Source organism: Cygnus atratus, chromosome 1 (assembly GCF_013377495.2).
Source record: "Cygnus atratus isolate AKBS03 ecotype Queensland, Australia chromosome 1, CAtr_DNAZoo_HiC_assembly, whole genome shotgun sequence".
In the NCBI taxonomy this organism is placed as follows: Eukaryota; Metazoa; Chordata; class Aves; order Anseriformes; family Anatidae; genus Cygnus; species Cygnus atratus.
In genome coordinates this window covers 208,549,060-208,570,312 of record NC_066362.1, presented here as the reverse complement: position 1 = coordinate 208,570,312, position 21,253 = coordinate 208,549,060, and the positions used below count along the sequence as shown (strand labels likewise).

At 46.6% G+C, this 21,253-nt stretch overlaps 1 protein-coding gene across 1 annotated transcript; it reads right to left on the bottom strand.

Annotated features, from left to right (window-relative positions):
- Positions 1–5,466: 5,466 nt before the first annotated feature.
- On the bottom strand, positions 5,467–6,466 carry LOC118259781 (olfactory receptor 51Q1-like). The gene is given in 2 exon segments (XM_035569544.1): positions 5,467–6,322; positions 6,324–6,466. Coding segments are annotated over 2 exon segments (999 nt in total).
- Between the last annotated feature and the right edge of the window lie 14,787 nt (positions 6,467–21,253).

The following is a 21,253-nucleotide window of genomic DNA, read 5'->3' as shown; positions in this document are numbered from 1 at the left end:
GGACATTAACCTTCCCTGCTCCCAGGCACGCTACTACAGCCTGGGAAGGACCCACTTACTATCATTGCTCATCATCCTCTGGTCCAGCAGTCATTCAGCCTGAAAGAAAAATGCAGGAACTGTCTTGTATGTTCCTCATCCTGATAGAGTCCGGTGGCCCTGAAAAGAGCCCAGCAGCATAGCTGTTGTGAGCAGGGAGGGGGAAAGACGGTGGAGTGTGACCTTACTTGTAATGGCTTGGGCGAGAAAGTCTTGTACTGGGCAGTCTGTGCCCCATCTACACATCAGTCTGTTTTCTCTGCCTAGGGGGATTACAGAGGCCAGCTGGCTCTTCCAGGCTGCATTGCATTTCCCTAGGCCAGTTCACCTGGCAGACACTAAGGACCTGAGAAGGGAGGAGAGGTAGATTCAAACAAACCCTCCCCAAGGAATGATGGCAAGGCATCCCCTTCAGTTTGGCGTGGGAAAAAGTATTCCTAATGAAAGTTAAGCCCTTTTTCTTTTTCTTTTTTTTTTTAAATGTCCTGATTATAAGCTTTAGAAACAAAGCAAAACCATCTCACAGCTGGAGTGCTCCTAACTCCCATTGAAAGCTGGAATTAAAAGTGCCAGAAAATTAAGCTCCCTGTCTCAAGGGTGGTTTGACTGTTAGAGTCAACACGCAAGAGAGGAATCCTGGCCCTCAGATGCCTGTTATGTGTTCATATCACATCCTTGCAACAACACCCTGGGTGCTGGAGTTGAATGGGGGCTCCAGGAGAGCTCAAGTTTCCGCGTGTAAAACCCACGCTCTGACTCTGGTCCCAGGGCACATCTTAACCTTTCAGCATCCTTGTACCATAGGCTTACCCTATAGATACTGCAGTGACTGGAGGATGTATACAACTTTGTCTCCATGTAGCCTTCACGTCTCACTGGCAATGCAGGAATAAAGCATAGGCACCAAAGCCAGCTGTGCCCGCACAGCTCTCCACGCTGGGTTGTGTACAGGAGTAGCACTGGCACAGGTTGGGCGGCACCCTGACGTTGCAGGGGAATGCAGCGCTCCTGGGAACGAGCCCGCACACCATCTCCCTGCGGAAAGAGGGGACACCTGGGACAGGACAGACCACTTCCAAGGAGTTGTCTTCTCCAGGCTACAAGACCAGGCTCCTGGTTTCAGCGACAAGGATGAGGGGTAGTCCCAGTGCAGAGCAGCTTCTGCCCTGGTTAGGCAAGGAAATGAGACCTGTGGTTTGTCACCTTCCTGGGCTCAGGGAAGCCTATAGCCTTACCTCCTGGTCCTAACGGGGACACCTGCGCAGTGGGATGTGATTCTGCTCCGCAAGATGGCAGAAATCCCACCACTGCTACTTTAATGAGAATGAAATGGCAAGCTGCTGACTCATCACTTATATTAAATATTTTAAAACAGTTGACTGTGTGAGCTAATCCTGCTATATTACATGTGGGAAAACTGGAGGTATGTGAGCATACAGCAGTTGCGCATTTGAACTTACCAGCCCCTGCATCAGGCAAAGAACAGAAAGTACAGAGTTCATCTCCTGAAGCCCTAGTTTGTTATTATTGCTGGGTTTTAATGTTCTCTGTGGTCAAATAATGGCCTAAATGTTCAAAAGTGACTAGAAATGTTTGATGTCCCATTGCTTCAGTACTCAGCGTGAAAATTCTTCATATGTGCTGGTTTTCAAAAAAGCACTGAGGTGTCTTCAGCATTGGATCAAAGAGGAATGCTTCAGTCTGAGTACCATAACATTAATTCACCCTAAATCACCAGTAATGCCTGCACTTTTAATTTATAGTTCATCTGTTCATGAACCCAGGTATGTATAAAAGAAGGCACTATCCAAATTCACTGCTGTGAATTCACTGCACACTTCCACCCTGAGACATGCCACATGGCAAGCTGGGAGGTGTTGATGCTGAGGGCTGTCATGATAAGCAGCACCTGGATAAGCTGCTCTGTGAAAACAAAACACAGACACAGGTCAACCTGCCATTTGAAAAGGGGGAAAACGGGTGAAATCCTGGGAAACAGATTTAGATGGAATTGATCCATCTCCAGCCTCTTCTTCAGGCTGTGAGCTCAGGTCTCTGGGTTTGTTTCCAAAGGAGATCCCCAGCAAAAGGGTGGGTATGGTGAGTGTAGATCACAAGCCTTTATATATACTGCCTTTTTTTTTTTTTTCCTGGAGGTTTGAGCTATCACCTTCAGATCAACGATGCCTTAGTATAACTGAGAAAGCTTAAATCATGACCATGCAAGAGGACTGCAGCTTTGCTTGTAAAAGGAAAGGACACAGATGTCTTTTATTAATTTCAACACCAGCTTAGCTGAAATGGATGCAAGAACTAGAGAAAGGCTTGAAGTATTCTTTGAGAGGTTTCCCCTTTGAGGATGAAGCTTAACAATTAGCAGGGCTGTGGCTTTCACATTTTAGGCAGAGATTTTCAGGGGTATTTAATGGACTTTAGGAGCCAAGCCTTTCAATCTGCTGGATGCTAGGCAATAGAACTCATTTAACCTCCCCTGTCCAGGTGCAAGTAAGAGAGCAAATACACGTTGGAATAGTGCCTGTTGCATTCCTCTTAGGCAACATAAAGATAGCAATAAATAAAAGTCCTATGCTAATGAATCATTTCTTCCAGAATTAAGATTTGCTCACTTCTGATTCTGTATCAAGTGTGAGTCATCATGACTAAGGCATATATGCTTGTCTGTGTGCCTGAAATAACACTCCTTAGAGATGAGCTGCTGGAGTCACAGCCTGTTTCAGCATCTCCCCACCCTGGGGCACACTGAGCCTTGCAGGATTTGATATTGCTGCAGTTCAGAGTTCATTACCTGGACATGTGAAGTGCAGAAAGAGATGTGAGCTGGGCAGATGGGCTGTCTGATGTGCTTAGGCACTCACCAACCTCTGGTGGGGGCATTCATTAGCCACTGAATCAGGTCTGAGCTCTTACCACTTTGCAGGGTTGATCACTGTCAAAACAGTGAGAAAGCTCACCCGGAAAAGCTCAGCTACATTCCATGAGGTTACAGAATCACAGAATAGTTGAGGTTCAACAAAAAACGCAAATTCCTGCACCTGGGACAGAACAGCTCTTACATCAGTACTGTCTGGGACTGAATGGCTGGAGAGCAATTTTTCAGAAAGGGTCCGGTGGGACGTGAGCCCTCAGTGTGCCCTTGCAACAATGAAGACCGACTGCATATTGGGCAGCATTCCTAAGAGTGCAACCACCAGGTCAAGGGAAGAGATTTTTCCCTTTAATCAGCAAATGGGTGACTGCACCTGGAGTACTTTGGGCAGTTACGGATCCTTCCATAAAAGCAACAGTAACATTGCTGAACTGGAGCAAATCCAGATGAGACTACCAAGATGGTCGGGTGGCTGGAGCTCATGACACAAAGAAAGGCTGAAGCAACTGGGTTTGTGTAGCCTCGAGAAGAGAAGGCAAAAGAGGTTTCTACCTAAGTCTGCTAATACTTGGAAGAGATTACAGAAGAAATGGAGTCAGACTCATCAGAGATGAAAACACAAGAAGCTGTGGACAAAAGTTGAAATAGGGGAAAATTCACTTGGACAATAAAGGAAAAATTCTTCCTCATGGAGGGCAGGACATAAGTCATTGGAAATTTTAAAAACTCCATGGGACAAGGGCCTGAGAATCTTGATCTAAGCAGACATTAAGATTTTGAGGCACTTAACTGGAGTGTATAAATTTGTTTGCACAGGCACATTTAACATATTGGGGAAGAAGAAATAAAGGAAAACAGTTCTCAACAAAATGTGTATGGAGTCAACCCCTCATTCAGAACCTCACAAATATGATCCATCATACTGCTACAGACTTGCAGGGAATCTATCTGCTTCAGGGACCCATGGTACCATCATCCCAATTCCCACATGTACTAATGAGTAGGCACAGCTTTCCAAAAGAAGCTCTTTACTAGGTTACAAGTGTAAGGTAGGGCTGTTGCATACTTTGAGTATAGGATGCTGGATATACCCAGTGCTTGTTCATCAGATTGGAAGCATGTTTACTCTTAAGGATATTATAGGTTTAAATCATAAAAATTTGTTTTCCATTTTAACTTTTTATTCTGAGCAATCAAGATCAATAACTGCTTCAATACAACACTTCTCATGTATCCGCCACCGCTGATGAGTTCTCAGAGGCTCTTAACCTCTCAAATGACTTATTTCCTTCCATAAAGTAACCAAAGGTATTATATATGCTATTAAAATAATTTATAACACCACGGGCCTTACAAATTTTACTAGATAGGACACTCTTTACAGAACCGGCTACTCAAAGTCCACTGCACAATATTCCTTCCTGCTGAAGTGCATATGAAACACATGGAGACAGGAAAGGGAGGGTGGGGAGAGTGAGTGCACATCTGCATGGCTTTGTAACAGTCATCACAGCTTCGTGATTTGAGAGTATTTGTGGCGTACCATTAAAGCAAGCCATTTAGCAACCACTCTGTTAGGAAGTGTTGGGTAGATGATGACGGGGTGGTACCGGGCTGCCCTGAGCCATTCACCAGGCTTTTCTCCATTAGCTGGGGAAAGCTGCCTGTCTCCCCAAGGCTGCCTGAGCACAGGAACAGCTTTGACTCTTGTGGAATGTTTTTTGTTTTTTGGTTCTTCTCCAGATACAGGGATCAAGTGCAGGGTTGTCCAGTGGTTACCATGGACAGCCCCAAACACATCACTTGCGCGTGTTTTTCTCTCTTTTACTGTTTTTGACCCTCCTTTTCATGACCTTTGACTCTATCCTTCTCCACTCCAGTCTTCTCTCAGATAAACAACCTGTCTCTAATTACTTTTTTCTCTATTGGCTTCAGTTCTGCTACATCGCTACCCAAATTTGATATTTCTGATAACATTATGTAAGTCATCCTGACCTTATATGGTATTACTGATGAGGTTACCTAGGAGCTGCTTGGCAGGTAAGACTATACTCCCCAAGGTAGACTTGAGCATCCATGAAAGAAGAGTGGGCAAAGATTCATCCAAGACTGTTGCTGTCACCCACGTTTAGGTAGGGTACAGAAGTATTTAAGACTTGTGCTTTGCTTGCTTCCCAAAGGCTCCATAACTGGTACATAGGTTTAACCAGATGTTGAATTATTTCCTAGACTGGGGTTTAATTCTTGATTACAATACTCATTAGAAACACTTGAGTAAGTTATGTTACCACCTCAGTGGCCAAGAGAAAAAAAATCTTTCATATTTATGTATTTCTAGAGCATGAGCTTCTTCAGTGTGCAGTGGAAATACAACACACCATGGTGTAGAGAGAATTATATGATAAATCACAGAATAAAAGATCATGGACTATATTTTAAAGTTACATAGCTAATGAATTCAATACGATTATTAATTGTTTCTTTCTTCACCTGGAAGTATACTGTCAATTGGTAAAAATGGACTATACAGCATAATTACTTCATCCCACTAGTTTATGGAGAGCAGTTAGTGAAGGCAATTTATGTGCTGTGATAGAGAAGCTCTTTCTTGACATGAAGACCTTGATGACCCCGCTGTGTATCTGTTTGGTTTTTATGCTGTAGATGATGGGGATTAGCAAAGGGGGGACCAGAAGGTAGATATCGTCCAGGAGGACATGAACAAGAGGAGAAGCGTGTTTGCCAAAACGGTGAACCATGGACAAGCCAACCATGGGGATGTACAGGATCAGGACAGCCAGGATATGGGACAATCAGTTGTTCAAAGACTTGAGATGCTCCCTCTGGGATGCGATGCTCAAAATTGTCTTACAAATCATAATATATGATGAAACAATAAGCAATGGATCTAGTACAATTTTGAGGATTACCACAGCTAACCTATACATGCGATTGAATGTGATGTCTGCACACATCAACCTGATCAGGTCCTGATGCAGACAGTAGGCGTGGGAGTGCACACGGGATTGGCAGAAGAACAACCTTCTCAGCAAGAAGATTGATGACAGTACTCCTAACAGACATTTGCAGAGGGCAGCCAGCCCAATCCTGCTGATCCTGGCAATGGTGAGGGTTGAGGAGTATCTCAATAGGTAGCAGATGCCCACACAGTGATCAAAGGCTGTGGCCAGGAGCACTGAGGACTCTAAGAATGAGAAGGAATGAACGAAGTAACCCTGAGCAAAGCAGGAGTCCAAAGTGGTTTTCCTGTAGTTGACACAGAAAATACTTGTGACAGTTGGCATTGTAGACAGAGACAAACCCAAATCAGAGATGACCAGCACGGCCAGGAAACAGTACATGGGCTTGTGGAGGCTCGGATCAATCATGATGACAGAGGATTGTGCAGTTCCCCACAAGGGATGCAATGTAAAGGCAAGTGAAGAGGATGGAGAGCCAGACATGAGCAGCCTCCAGAAGTGGGATGTCCGTCAGGATAAATGCAGAACAGCAGGTGTTGGAGCTGTTGAATGACCACATGATGGATCTGGAAGCATCTGCATTGAAATAAGAAACCCTCAAAAAATATGGGTATCATAGAATGATAGAATGGTTTGGTTTGGAAGGGACCTTAAAGACCATCTAATTCCAGCCTCCCCACCACCTACCACTACACCACCTGGCTCAGGGTGTACTGCCCACTTACCAGAAAACACACACACATGTAGTTATACATGCAAATGATGTAATTTCATAAATTACCCAGGTTCATAGCAGTGGTTAATAAATGTACTGCTGATTATTTTTTCCTTTTCTTTTATGGCTGTGGAATAAAATATCAATAAAAGAGAGAGAAATTTACACCAAAGCATCAAGCAATTTGGAAATTTATCACCCATATCAATATGTTAGAAGTTCCCAACATTATTTTTATTTTTTATTTTTTATTTTTTTAACTGTGGCTGATTTAAAGTCATAAATATTGAATAAATCATGCCTGTCCATCCAGCAGTGAGCTAGACTTTCCTACCTGCTGTAATTCAGATTTTGTCTTGGGAGGTGAATTACAGTACCCAGAATGTTTGATTATTTTTTTTTTCCCACTGGAAATATGACTAGTTATCCAACAAAACTTGTAATTGTTCATCTAATAAATAAGGAATGAATAATGACTTGAGAAAATTTAAAATATAAATTCAATACAAATTTTACCTGAGGTATCAGCCTAGAAAGGGAGCTTTCAAAGAAAGAGATGAGCAGGAATAAATCTTATGCCAGTGCAGAGTACCCCAGATTATGAACATGGGAATAGCCTGGACAGGGCAGCCGGTGCTTGTGTGCAAGACAGGGAACCAGAGATGCAATGTTTGCTGCTGAATGTCTTCTAAACAGAAACCCTTGAGTCCCTGCGTAAAAAGTCGCTACTGCAAATGAGAGATCTTTCTAGGGACTTTGAGGCTCTGAAACTTCAGGAATAGCACTGACACAGAACAAACCTTGCACAGCTATATCGAAAAAAAAAAAAAAAAAGTGTTTTTTCTTATTCTCTGTTGAAACAAATCTTTCACTGAATATTTAGTTTAGAATGCCTGATGAGTAAAAGAAAAGCTGAATTAATCTAAAAATTGTCCATCAGTCTGTGCGTGGTCGACAGAGATGACTCTTCAATATAACCAACAAGCACAACATGACCTGGTAACTGGAAACTGAAGTTACATGGAAATTGGACTGAAATGAGATAATGCTAGTTAGCAAAATCTGAAAATAAAAAGGGACACTGATGAATCCTTCATCTTTTGGAACTGTAAAGCTAGGAACAGAAATTCTTCTGAGATGCATGCTTAATCTGAAGCCCACATGATGGGCTTGATGAGTAAATTTGATATGAAATTCTTCTGTGAGGTGATGCAGTATGACAGAATAAAACACCACAGTGAACCTTTCTGATCTAATATTGTCTAACTCTTCTGTAACTATGGGAAAAAGCTCACATGAATTAACATATTAATTAGAACAAAGAGAAGAGATTAAACACTATTTCCTTACTTTACCCTTGAGTACCATGCAGCTACACCTCTAAGCATCACAGCCAGGCTCTGTAAGTGCCATTTGAGCAGATGTGAAACCTCATGGCAATGCTCCTGCCCTTCATATTTCAGAAACTCACCCAGGTCTGCTGCCAAGGCTCAGTTTTGACAGCAGCGAGGAAGCCCAAGCCATGCTCAGCCTACAAAGAGCTGCTTATGAGGTCTCTGAACTGCCCCCAGGGACCTCAAATGAAAGTACTCGGGAGAACAGACAGAAACAATAGGGAATCAGAGCCAAACCTGCCTTCAGTTCCGGCTGAATCAAATTCAGCCTGGCAGCAATGTCCACAAGGATTAGGGATCAAGTGCCACCTGTGCAAGGAGCTATGCAGACTCTCACCAGAAACTTCCTTCTCTGGGTTGTTTTCTTGCAACCCAAGGCAGTGTTGGGTGTAAATAAGCCCCCGAGCCCTGGCTTCGCCTGTGCATGTATGAAAAGATTGCTGCTGTCTGCTGGGTGATGCCACGTAGCAGGTCCAGGACCTGCTACAACCCATTGTGCAATCTGGGGTGGGCAGAGGCAGGACCAGTCCCACCGGCTCCTGGATTTCCATGGCATTAAAGCTCATTCATGTGCTGTGGCCAGCTGAGACTGGTGTTTATCTGCTCCAGTCACCTGCAAGCCAGCTGTGCACCAGCTGCAAGAGTGGTACTGGTGCACACAAATGCTTTATGTGTCTCCTCTTTGCTTCCGTGTGTTCTGGGGCTCCACAGTCCCCAGTGCCTTGCTCACATTTTCCTTCTGCTGCATCAAGGCTTCCTTGCTGAAGCTCTGTTTTTGGGAATGTATTTTCCTATAATAACTCTGAAGTCCAAAATTGGGTAACCCTTCCTCAGAAGGGATCTGCATGGTGTGCTGCAGGCTGACCAGAGGTGCACTTGATGCTGCTCCGCTCAGGATTCCCAGCACCTAAAGGGATGTGAGACCATCTATAAGGTCATCTCCTTACTGTGGTGGCTCTGATAAATAGCATTCTAAATGACACTTCACAGGGTCTGAGCACCTTTCTCACTGGGGCCACCACAGAACAGCACCTCCCTGTGAGCTGGGAGGATGTAGCGGCTGGGAGCCTGCTTCGGCCACCCCAGGCCACCCACCTTTCAAGCTCCATGGATCCCCTTAGCCTGGTGTCCTGTCTCCTTGTCAAATGCTTGGTGGTCCTCCATGGGTCTGGACCCCCTGTAAGCTTTTGCTGTCCCTGGCTGGGGTGGGAGGCCAGTTGGCTGCAGAACGGGGAGGTGAACGAGACCTGGAGGAGCTCAGGGCTCCTTTGGGGAGCTCGGCGGTGGAGTTAATGCTGTGACCTGGGCAGTGTTCAGGGCAGGACCAGCACATGGCAAGCACGGGGTGGGGAGGGTGGGTGTGTGTGGGGGAAGCATTGCTCTGCAAACCTCCATTGATCTGAGGCTTTGGCACATCCTGAACTGAGAGCAGTCTTTTGTATTGAGTATTGCTTAATGGATTTTTTTTTCTTTTTTTTTATGTGGCTTTGCCTAATTGCTTGGTTGAGCCCCTGCAGAGTTTTGGAGTTTGCAGTTCACTCTGACAAAATGTTCCAAAGCTTAATCCTGTTGAGTGAAAAACACCTCCTGTAATTGGTTTTAAATTTGCCACCTGCTATTTTATTTAATGCTTCTTAGTTCTTGTATTGAAATAGACAGCAAACAGTTAGACCCGAGTGTCCTCTTCAAGACACTCCTGATCCTACAGAGCCCTTCCCCAAGCCTCCAGTCACCTCCCTTCCAGCCTGGAGAGCCCTCTCTTGCACCATTCTTCCTTGCATGGTTATTTTTACCTTGACGTTGGTTTATTTATTCATTGTTTATTTATTTTGATTATTTTAACCTTGCCTTTGTTTATTTTTGTTGGCTCTTTCCAAAGTCCCTCTAGTGCCCATAAGAATATGTCGAAGGTGACAGCATCTGCAGCTGAAGGCTGTCAGATCAAGACCCTTTCAGCTCAGAGGGAATAGTAAATAACAGGGAAAGGAGAAAACAAAAACAAAAACAAAAACAAAAACACAGACAGAAACAAACCTGACAGGTAATGGGGACAAGCAAAGGCAAACTTCAGTTGCTAACTGATGGGCATTAAAAACTCCAAGCACAACTTTGGAGAGGGTCGGACTGACCTTTGTAGCTAGTAAGAGGAAGGAAGTGGTGGACATAAAGATTTGGGACATCTGGGGGTCCTATGGGACAATGCAAAACAGACTGAGGGGGAGTGGCAAGGGTGGACAAAGGGGAGGGTGGAAACCGAGGAGAGGGGACACAGAAGGAGCTGACTGCAGCCACACACCGGCTGCGCACCAGGGCCGATGGCAGCATCCAGGCCAGAGTGCTGGCAGCAGCCCCACAGCAGCAGCCGGGGCGTGAGCTCAGGGCTGAAGGCTGTGCCACAGCATGCAATGGGAGCTGAGGGTCACAGTGAGAGAGCCGCCACCTCAGTGCTTTCTGTCCCAGCACCATTGTGTATGTTGTCCCCACCATCAGTGTGGCATGGCGCTTACCAGCCTGCTCACGTGCCTCTTGCCACATTGTGCATGCAGCTTCCACCTACACTGACAGCCATAATTTCTGGGATGAAAACCAGTCAGATATGGGAGAATTTTCCAAGAAGACTTAATATATTACTCCCGAAATATTTTCTTGAGCGTTCCCTTCACTGCTCAAAGCCAGCTGTATGATCTCTGCCCTTGTGCAGAGCTCTTTCAGTATTGTACTTCAGCGAACTCCGGCTTACAGTCTGTCCTGGTTTCAGGTAGGACAGAGTTAATTTTCCTCCTAGTAGCTGGCTCTCTGAAGAGTTCCACCAACTTAAAGAGAATTTATCTTCCCCCCCACCTGAACAAACCAGTGGCCACCAACTAAAAGAGAATACTTTGGAGAAACTTTTTGAAGAGGTCCACCAACTTAAAGAGAATTTATATTCCCCCCGACCTGAACGAACCAGTGGCCACCAACTAAAAGAGAATACTTTGGAGAAACTTTTTGAAGAGGTCCACCAACTTAAAGAGAGTGTATTTTCTTCCCCACCTGTACGAACCAGCGTCTCGGCTATTAGGGGTAAACGCGCATCCGTGCAAAGAAGACAATATGGTGGGTACACACCCCGCGCCACCCTGTGGTTCTACCTACGTGACCATGGAGAGGACATGAGAAAATGGGATGGAAAATCTACTGAGACCCTAGAGGCACGGGTACGTGAGTTACAAAAGAAAACAATCGGGAGAAAGGGTTTCTCTGAAAAGTTTGCTGCTCCAACTTCTAGCAGGCAGTCTTTTAAACACAGAAACGAAGATTCTGACCAGGACTAGAGGGGCCCTGCCTCCAGCCAGGGGGAGGAAAGGGACAACCGAGTTTATTGGACTGTGTGGATTCGATGGCCTGGCACGTCTGACGCACAGAAGTATAAGGCTTTAGTAGACACCGGTGCACAATGTACTCTAATGCCATCAAGCTGTAAAGGGCCAGAGCCCATCTGTATTTATGGCGTGACAGGGGGATCCCAGCAGTTAACTGTATTGGAAGCTGAAGTGAGTCTAACTGGAAATGAGTGGCAAAAGCACCGTATTGTGACTGGCCCGGATGCTCCGTGCATCCTTGGCATAGACTATCTTAGAAGAGGATATTTCAAGGACCCAAAAGGGTTCCGCTGGGCTTTTGGCATAGCTGCCTTAGAGACAGAGGACATTAAACAGTTGTCTACCTTGCCCGGTCTCTCAGAGGACCCTTCTGTTGTGGGGCTGCTGAGGGTTGAAGAACAGCAAGTGCCAATCGCTACCACAACTGTGCACCGGCGGCAATATCGCACCAACCGAGACTCCCTGATTCCCATCCACGAGCTAATTCGTCAACTGGAGAGCCAAGGAGTGATCAGCAAGACCCATTCACCTTTTAATAGTCCCATATGGCCAGTGCGAAAGTCTAATGGTGAGTGGAGACTAACAGTGGACTATCGTGGCCTGAACGAAGTCACGCCACCACTGAGTGCTGCAGTGCCGGACATGCTAGAACTCCAGTACGAACTGGAATCAAAGGCAGCCAAGTGGTATGCCACAATTGATATTGCTAATGCATTTTTCTCCATCCCTCTAGCAGCAGAGTGCAGGCCACAGTTTGCTTTCACTTGGAGGGGAGTCCAATATACGTGGAATCGGCTGCCCCAGGGGTGGAAACATAGCCCTACCATTTGCCATGGACTGATCCAGTCTGCGCTGGAGCAGGGGGAGGCTCCTGAACACCTGCAGTACATCGATGACATCATTGTGTGGGGTGACACGGCAGAGGAAGTTTTCGAGAAAGGGAAGAAAATAGTCCAAATCCTTCTGAAGGCCGGTTTTGCCATAAAACAAAATAAAGTCAAAGGACCTGCACGAGAGATCCAGTTTTTAGGAATAAAATGGCAAGATGGACGTCGTCAAATCCCAATGGATGTGATCAACAAAATAACAGCTATGTCTCCACCAACTAGCAAAAAGGAAACACAAACTTTCCTAGGTGTCGTGGGGTTTTGGAGAATGCATATTCCAAATTACAGTCTGATTGTAAACCCGCTCTACCAAGTAACTCGTAAGAAGAATGCTTTTGAATGGGGCCCTGAGCAACGACAAGCCTTTGAACAAATTAAGCAGGAAATAGTTCATGCAGTAGCCCTTGGGCCAGTCCGAACAGGACCAGACGTAAAGAATGTGCTCTACACCGCAGCCGGGGAGAATGGTCCCACCTGGAGCCTCTGGCAGAAAGAACCTGGGGAAACTCGAGGTCGACCCCTGGGGTTTTGGAGTCGGGGATACAGAGGATCTGAGGCCCGCTATACTCCAACCGAAAAGGAGATATTGGCAGCATATGAGGGAGTTCGATCTGCTTCGGAAGTGATCGGTACTGAAGCGCAGCTCCTCCTGGCACCCCGACTGCCGGTACTGGGTTGGATGTTCAAAGGAAGGGTCCCCTCTACACATCATGCAACAGATGCTACATGGAGCAAGTGGGTTGCACTGATTACTCAGCGGGCTCGAATAGGAAACCCCAGTCGCCCAGGAATCCTGGAAGTGATTATGGACTGGCCAGAAGGCAAGTACTTTGGGATATCAGCAGAGGAGGAGGTGGTCCGTGCTGAAGAAGCCCCACTGTACAACAAGCTACCAGAAAATGAGAAGAAATACGCCCTGTTCACTGATGGGTCCTGTCGTATGGTGGGAAAGCATCGGAGATGGAAAGCTGCTGTATGGAGTCCTACACGACGAGTTGCAGAAGCTGCTGAGGGAGAAGGTGAATCGAGTCAGTTTGCAGAAGTGAAAGCCGTTCAGCTGGCCTTAGATATTGCTGAACGAGAAAAGTGGCCAGTTCTCTATCTCTACACTGATTCATGGATGGTAGCAAATGCCCTGTGGGGGTGGCTACAGCAATGGAAGCAGAACAACTGGGAACGCCGGGGCAAACCCATCTGGGCTGCTGCATTGTGGCAAGATATTGCTGCCCGGGTAGAGAACCTGGTTGTAAAGGTACGCCATGTAGATGCTCATGTGCCCAAGAATCGGGCTACTGAAGAACATCAAAACAACCAGCAGGTGGATCAGGCTGCTAAGATTGAAGTGGCTCAGGTGGACCTGGACTGGCAACATAAAGGTGAATTATTTATAGCCCGATGGGCCCATGACACCTCAGGCCATCAAGGTAGAGATGCAACATACAGATGGGCTCGTGACCGAGGGGTGGACCTGACCATGGACACTATAGCACAGGTTATTCATGATTGTGAAACATGTGCTGCAATTAAACAAGCCAAACGGTCAAAGCCTCTCTGGTATGGAGGACGATGGCTGAAATACAAATATGGAGAGGCCTGGCAGATTGATTACATCACACTCCCCCAAACCCGCAACGGCAAGCGCCACGTACTTACAATGGTGGAAGCAACCACCGGATGGCTGGAAACATATCCTGTGCCCCATGCCACCGCCCGGAACACTATCCTGGGCCTTGAAAAGCAAGTCCTATGGCGACATGGCACCCCAGAAAGAATTGAGTCAGACAATGGGACTCATTTCCGAAACAACCTTATAGACACTTGGGCCAAAGAACATGGTATTGAGTGGGTGTATCACATCCCTTATCATGCACCAGCCTCCGGGAAAGTTGAACGATACAATGGACTGTTAAAGACTACACTGAAAGCGATGGGTGCTGGGACATTCAAAAATTGGGAAACACATTTGGCAAAGGCCACCTGGTTAGTCAATACTAGAGGATCTGCCAACCGAGCTGGACCTGCCCAATCAAACCTGTTACGCACTGTAGAAGGGGATAAAGTTCCTGTAGTGCACGTAAGAAACATGCTGGGTAAGACAGTCTGGGCTACTCCTGCCTCAGGAAAAGGCAAGCCCATTCGTGGGATTGCTTTTGCCCAGGGACCTGGATGCACTTGGTGGGTAATGCAAAAGAATGGGGAGGTTCGGTGTGTACCTCAAGGGGACCTAATACTGGGTGAGAATAGCCCATGAGTTGAATTGTAGTATGTTAATTATCATATAACACTGTATGTCATCACTACCATGGTTGCTATATATCATAGATGAAAATGGTGACTAATTAGAAGGTATTGGAAAGAGTGTAACCTGAGCATGACATAAATGGTATGGAATAAGGGGTGGATATCTGTCCTGGTTTCAGGTAGGACAGAGTTAATTTTCCTCCTAGTAGCTGGCAGGGTGCTATGTTTTGGATTAGGATGAGAAGAGCGCTGATAACATGCCGATGTTTTAATTGTTGTAGAGCAATGCTTACACCAAGCCAAGGACTTTTCAGCTTCTCGCTCTGTCCTGCTAGCGAGCAGGCTGGGGGTGCAGCAGGAGCTGGGAGGGGACAGACCCAGGACAGCTGACCCAAACTGGCCAAAGGGGTATTCCATACCATCTGACGTCATGCTGAACAATATATAGGGGTGGCTAGCCGGGATGGGGGGGCCGGCTGCTCGGGGATAGGCTGGGCATCGGTCAACGGGTGGTGAGCAATTGCATTGTGCATCACTTTGTACACATTATTACTATTATTATTATTATTATTATTATTGTTATTGTTATTATTTTCCCTGTCTTAATAAACTGTCCTTATCTCAACTCACAGGCTTCACTTTCCCGTTTCTCTCCCCCATCCCGGAGAGGGAGGGGGGAGGGTGAGCGAACGGCTGTGTGGTGTTTGGCTGCCAGCCGGGCTAAACCACAACACAGTCATACAGGGAAACAGGCAGAAACAACATTTTGTGTATGCTAGAATCCTTTCTAGAGTGATCATTATCATGATCATATGCTCTCTGACAGCTAACATGGCCTGTATTGAACCCAGCAGCTTGTTTTTCTCCAAAGCATCTTCCAAAAAGTCATTCAGTCAAATTCTATGCAACTCAAAAGCTGGAGAATGCAGCATGTTCCTCATGCTTCCACCAGCTTCTTCCAGTGGTTACCCATCACTACTGCTTTCTGGCCTCTGCCCTGGAATCTGCCACTGTGCTGGAGGCAGGCAGGAAGCAAATACACCTGGAGAAATCCCTGCTGGTAGGGCTGGCCTTGGGCTCAGCAGCGTAGGTGGTGAGCTGCTGTCCTGATCTCAACAGCATGGGTATAAATACAAAACAAAATTAAAGGGCTGCTGCAGTTCCAGAGTAGCACGATGTGAGCGAGCGGTGTGTTTGGGTTAAGCCTGTCTTTGTGATGACCTGCATGAAGAAAACAACTTGCCTGTTGTGTAGAGAATGAGGGAACTTTATGACTGAGACTAGATGAAAAAAACAATATTTCTTTTCCCCTGAGCCCTCTCATCCTTGCTTCACATCGTTCTGCCTGAAAGCAACTTCTGCACAGACACCCCAGACTTGGGAAGCACCAGATAGCTCAGGCACCATGGCATGCCCAGCCCTGACACAGCACCGCTCACAGGCGCCAGCTGCCCACATGCTCCCAGCATCTCGGGAGGCACTCTCTGCCTCCAGTGAGCTGCATGCCATCACAAAGTGCCAAATGCCAGCTGTAAGGTTGTTCAGCTGTGCCTGCACTGAGCTGCAGCTACAGCTACAGACCCTCCATGCAGCACACTTGTCCCGCACTGCCTGTCCTGCGTGCATGCTGGTGTGGCACCTGTGGCAGTGCACAGAGCTCGTATCTGCTCGCGCAGTGCCCTGCAGCGGCTGCATGCACCTTCCTTGCGCTTCTCCAGGCTGCCCCAGGGATTGAGCTGGCAGCAGGGACTGCGGACTGGCTGGCTCTGAAAGTGCTGAGCCTCCGTGGTGCCTGTCACTGGGAGTAAGATTGACCAGAGCGTGCAAAACCACAGCGTGCAAAACCACAGCGTGGCTGAGGTTGGGGGCGCCCCTGGGTGCCGCTGCTTGCCCCCTGCCCCAGCAGGGCCCCGCGGAGCCGCTCGCCCAGCCCCACGTCCCGGCGGCTGCTGGAGACCCCGCGGAGGAGCCCCCAGCCCCTCTCCGGGCAGCCTGTGCCAGGGCTCCGGCGCCCGCCCGGCACAGCAGTGCTGCCTGGGGCCCAGAGGGCACCTCCCAGGCTCCAGGCTGGGCCCGGGGCCTCTGCTCCTGGCCCTGGGCACCCCTGGCGAGAGCCCGACTCCGGCCTCTGCGCAGCCCTCCGCAGGCCCCGGCAGCCGCGGGGGAGCTCCCCCAGAGCCTCCTCCTCTCCAGGCCGAGCAGCCCCAGCTCTCGCAGCCTCTCCTCATGGCAGAGGTGCTCCAGGCCCTCCCGCACCTTGGCGCCCTGCGCTGGGCTTTCGCCACCAGCTCCAGGCCTTTCTCGCCCCGGGAGCACCCCACGAGCGGCCTCCCCAGCGCAGAGCAGAGCAGAAGGATCACATCCTTCAACCTGCTGTTGATATACTTTGCCTAATGCAGCCAAGAATACTGTTGGCCTTCTTAGCAGCAAGGGCACATCACTGGCTCATGTTCAAAATAATGAAGGCAATCATGCAGGAAGCACACAGGGAAGGGCTGCTCACCGTCTCTCCTCATACAAAAAGCATCCTTGCTTCCAGTGGTCTCCAACGGGCCTAGACTGGGGATGTTCCTCACTGCGGGTCAGTTACCCTGGCTATGGCAACATGGCATGGTGGGGGCAGACAGTTCTGGCTTCATGAGGTTGTTCTCCTCCTATCTCTGATCAATTATTTACTTTCACACAGACACAGACCATAACAACAACTGAAAGCTGCACCCGGTCAGAGCAGAGTGGACACCAGGTGACACTTGAAACACCTTGGCCAACTGTGGGTATATTTTTCCTGTGGTTTGACACTAGTTCTGGCTTCCTTTTGATCGTATGCATCCCCATTTTGGTCAAAATCACCCATTTTTCCACTAGCTGTCCAAGGCAATAATGGATTCATGTGCTCTTGTCCATTAGGGATCACTGGCTGCAAGAATGCCCCTTCACCCTGGAAGCTGACCCACAGGACAGCACTAGTGTTGGTGGAGATCACAGAATCATAGAATGTCCCAAGTTGGAAGGGACCCACAAGGATCATCGAGTCCAGCTCCTGGCACCACACAGGTTTACCCCAAAATTCAGACCGTATGACTAATAGCACAGTCCAAATGTGTTTTAAAATCTGACAAGCTTGGTGCTATGACTGCATCCCTGGGGAGCCTGTTCCAGTGTGTGACAACCCTGTTGGCCTTCTTTGCAGCAAGGGCACATCACTGGCTCATATTCAACTTGGTGTCCACTAAGACCCCAGGTCCTTTTCTGCAGAGCTGCTTCCCAGCTGAGAGACTGGCAAGAAACCCAGCTGTGGTGCCTAGGAGTACCTGGTGCCTGTGCTGAATCTGGTGCGGATCCAGTGGAGACCCACAGAGGTGGTGGTGCCCAGGTAGTAGCTCAGCTTCTGGACACCAAGGGTCTCAGGTGAGCCGAGGTGATTTTCAGGCTACACAGACAATCTAGTCTGGATCTGCATGGGCGTGAACACACAGACACTGGTGACAGACCCATCTTCAAGCTGATGGAGCAGAGGTAGACGGGGTGGCTTTGAGAATGGGATGCCAGTGGCCAGGATGGGGTCTCTGCTGGGCACCCCACTGAACATCTGAAGCATGTCCAGCAGGTGCAGCACCGGGTCATGTCCTTGTGGCAGCCATCTTGCAGCAGAGATGGTGTGATTCAGGATGCGGGTGTGTTGGTGCAAATCTGCTCTTTTTTACATAGCCATCATATTTAGGAACTTTTTCAAATTAAACTATTTTCTTCTGACCAAAGCAGGAAGGATATTAACATCTTATACGGTTTCTTTTGAATAAACGATATCTCTCTATTAAATACACAGCATCATGCACATTACTTTTCTGGCATGGGGGCTAGCTGCTTCCTTTCATAGTTATGGGGGAGAAATAGGCATCACCAAGGTGTTTTTTTTTTTGTCCCATCTTAAGACACATAGCATCGACCTGGTAAGCTCCTGACAGTTCCTGACTCTCCACTGGATAAGGAAGTTAACTATATGCAACTAGATGGCCATCTTTTAGAAGCTTGAGGTATTTGGCCCTGAACAAGTGAGTTTTTCCCAAAATCTTGTTTTCTGTTGTTATTTCTAGTATAATTTATTGCTAGGAAAATGAGAGTACAGCCACTACCAGCCTGTGGTGCAGAAGCCTCACAAGCTGGCTGTTTCATCCCAAGTACAGTTCATAGATGTTAGTGGATCTATCTACCATGGCTGTGTTTGTTCCTGTTTTCAGCTGTTTCTTCAAACTGGGGAGTTTTAGGGCCTGCTGAAGGTGCATTCAGCTGCCTCTGGGTAAGTCAGTCCCCAAGGTAAGCCAGGGGAAGAGCCGCTCTAGAAATCAAAGCTGAGCACAGCTGGGTTGGACTCTCAGCATCCCAGGACGAGGGAAACCTCCAGGGAAATACGAGATGGCACATGGTACAAGAGAAAAAAAGTCTCAAAAACAGAGCATATTTGCGTTGTTCCCAGGTTTATCTTTCTAACCACATTCCCATTCTGAAAATTGAGACCTTCACTTTCACTGGGCTGGAATTAATGCATTTTGCCCTTCAAGATTGTTCTGTGACCCAAAGTGAACATGGCAGTTACAGACCGTATTGCTCCTCCTGGAGCAATGAAACCCAGTTGTTTTGCATATGGAATACTGAGATTTGGGTCATATGCAATAACCTGAGCACTCAGCATAATTGGCTGTGGCAGCCAGACTACAGGCTGCCAATGCTGGTTGACAGAACCAGGGGAAACTTTCCCTGCTAGGCATTACAGCCATCAAGAAACAAGCAGTACTGAAGCAAAGCAATCTGATAAGAAAATAGAAGAAACATTAGATAGTGAGATCATGTCTAAGATAGTGAGGTCAGTTTTCTGAAAAATTTCCTTGAGTACAGAAAAACTTCTTTTGACCATGTTTCAAATTGAATGCTTAAGTGTTTTTGCCTCTCCTTCCAGGTGGAATATACAGCTGAAGGATGATCCATTTCCAAATGGTCAGCATGATGTTGGGTTTTATTATATAACTTATCCCATAATTACCCCAGGTTTTGTGAAGTAAACCCTTACAGGTCCCCACATAAATTTATTGCTGACCTCCGCAGTGCCCCTGACACTGACAGTCATCAGATCAAGGTGACTCACCCATTAGAAAAAGATAGCTTCCACATCAGTAATTATTTCATCTTCATTCATCAGAAGGACACAGTTTTGCTATTGGGAGCAAAATATTAAGTATTATAAAATGGTCACTTATTTTTTGAAAAGCTAATTGCTTTAATGCCAGGCCATTTTTACTTCCAGCAAACAACAACCATTAATGACGCATTTTCTGAAAAATGTGTTTTTATCAGATGTTAGCTTGCCGACCCTGCCTTTTATTTCAGAAGAGAACTAATTTCTTTTACGAGCCAAAAGGATGTAGTTGGAGGGCAAGCTTACAGAAGAGCTTTCTTTCTATAAAATGAGCTGATTTAAATAACAGCCTGTGATCATGTAGCTGCCACCCATCTCTGCCTTATCATTTGAGCTTCCAGGGGTCCTTGTAGCTCCAGGGGCCAGAAGGAGAGACGTGACCTTCACAGTAGCATCCTCTGTGTGCATCCAAGCTCCAAGGAGGTGCACAGCAAGACCATTTCTGCTCACAGTCAGGGTGATCCTCAGACCTGAGCTTTGTAGGACTCAACACCTGGCTTCAAACCAGGTTGTTCAAGAAAAACAAATATATCTTTATTTTTAATACCTGAGAAATGCATTCCGCACTACAATTTTTTGATGAAAATACAGAAAGGCCAAGAGTGATGGTAGGTCTTTGCCAAAATCCCAGTATTTATTATTACTAAAATAATACAAATGAGTTCAAACCTCATATTATTGATTAGTAAAGATCATTACATCACTAGACAAAAGATGTTGTTCTATGCACACATAAGGAATATCAAAATACATTTACAACAAATGAAATGTGCAGGACAGTGATACAAAATATATGTTTAATGTGAAAGTTTAGATAGAAACACAAGAAGTAGTAATGGAAGGAGCCTCAAGAGATTTTGTAGTTCATCTGCCACACTAAAAGACAGCAGTTTACCCAAACCATCCCAGGATTTTAAGTTAATCTGTTCTAACTCTCCTGGATGGTACCTCCATATCTCTCAAAAAGATCTTGTACTTGAAAGGAGCCCTCACAGTTTATGTTCTGTGCCCTTTTGATTATTTTTATGCTCTCCTTTTACTAGCAGGTCTTCATGATTCCTTACAGAAGGTGCCCCAAAGTGCATTTTGGGGGCTGAAAAGGGCTGGTTACTTCATGTGCTCTGGGTGCAAAACTCATATTCATTGTTTCTGTCATGGTGTTCACTTTGGATTTTGTTTCCATGTTTATTTTTGAAGTCCATGACATTGCTGACTAATGTTTGCTTCCCAACTCTAGTATTTCTTCTCATCTTTGGTATTTCCCAAAGTTTTCTTGTAGATATACTACCTACCATATTTCTATTAAAAAAAAATCAAATCAAATCAAATCAAATCTGTGGATTAAAATTCCCCTCACCAGGGGAGGTTTAGGTTGGAAATTAGAAGACATTTTTTCTCAGAAAGAGTAGTCAGGTGTTAGAACAGGTCACCCAGGGAAGTGGTGGAGTCACCATCCCTGGGGCTGTTCAAGAAAAGTTTGGACATTGTGCTTAGCGACATGGTTTAGTGGGTGATACTGGTGGTAAGGGGATGGTTGGACCAGGTGATCTTGGAGG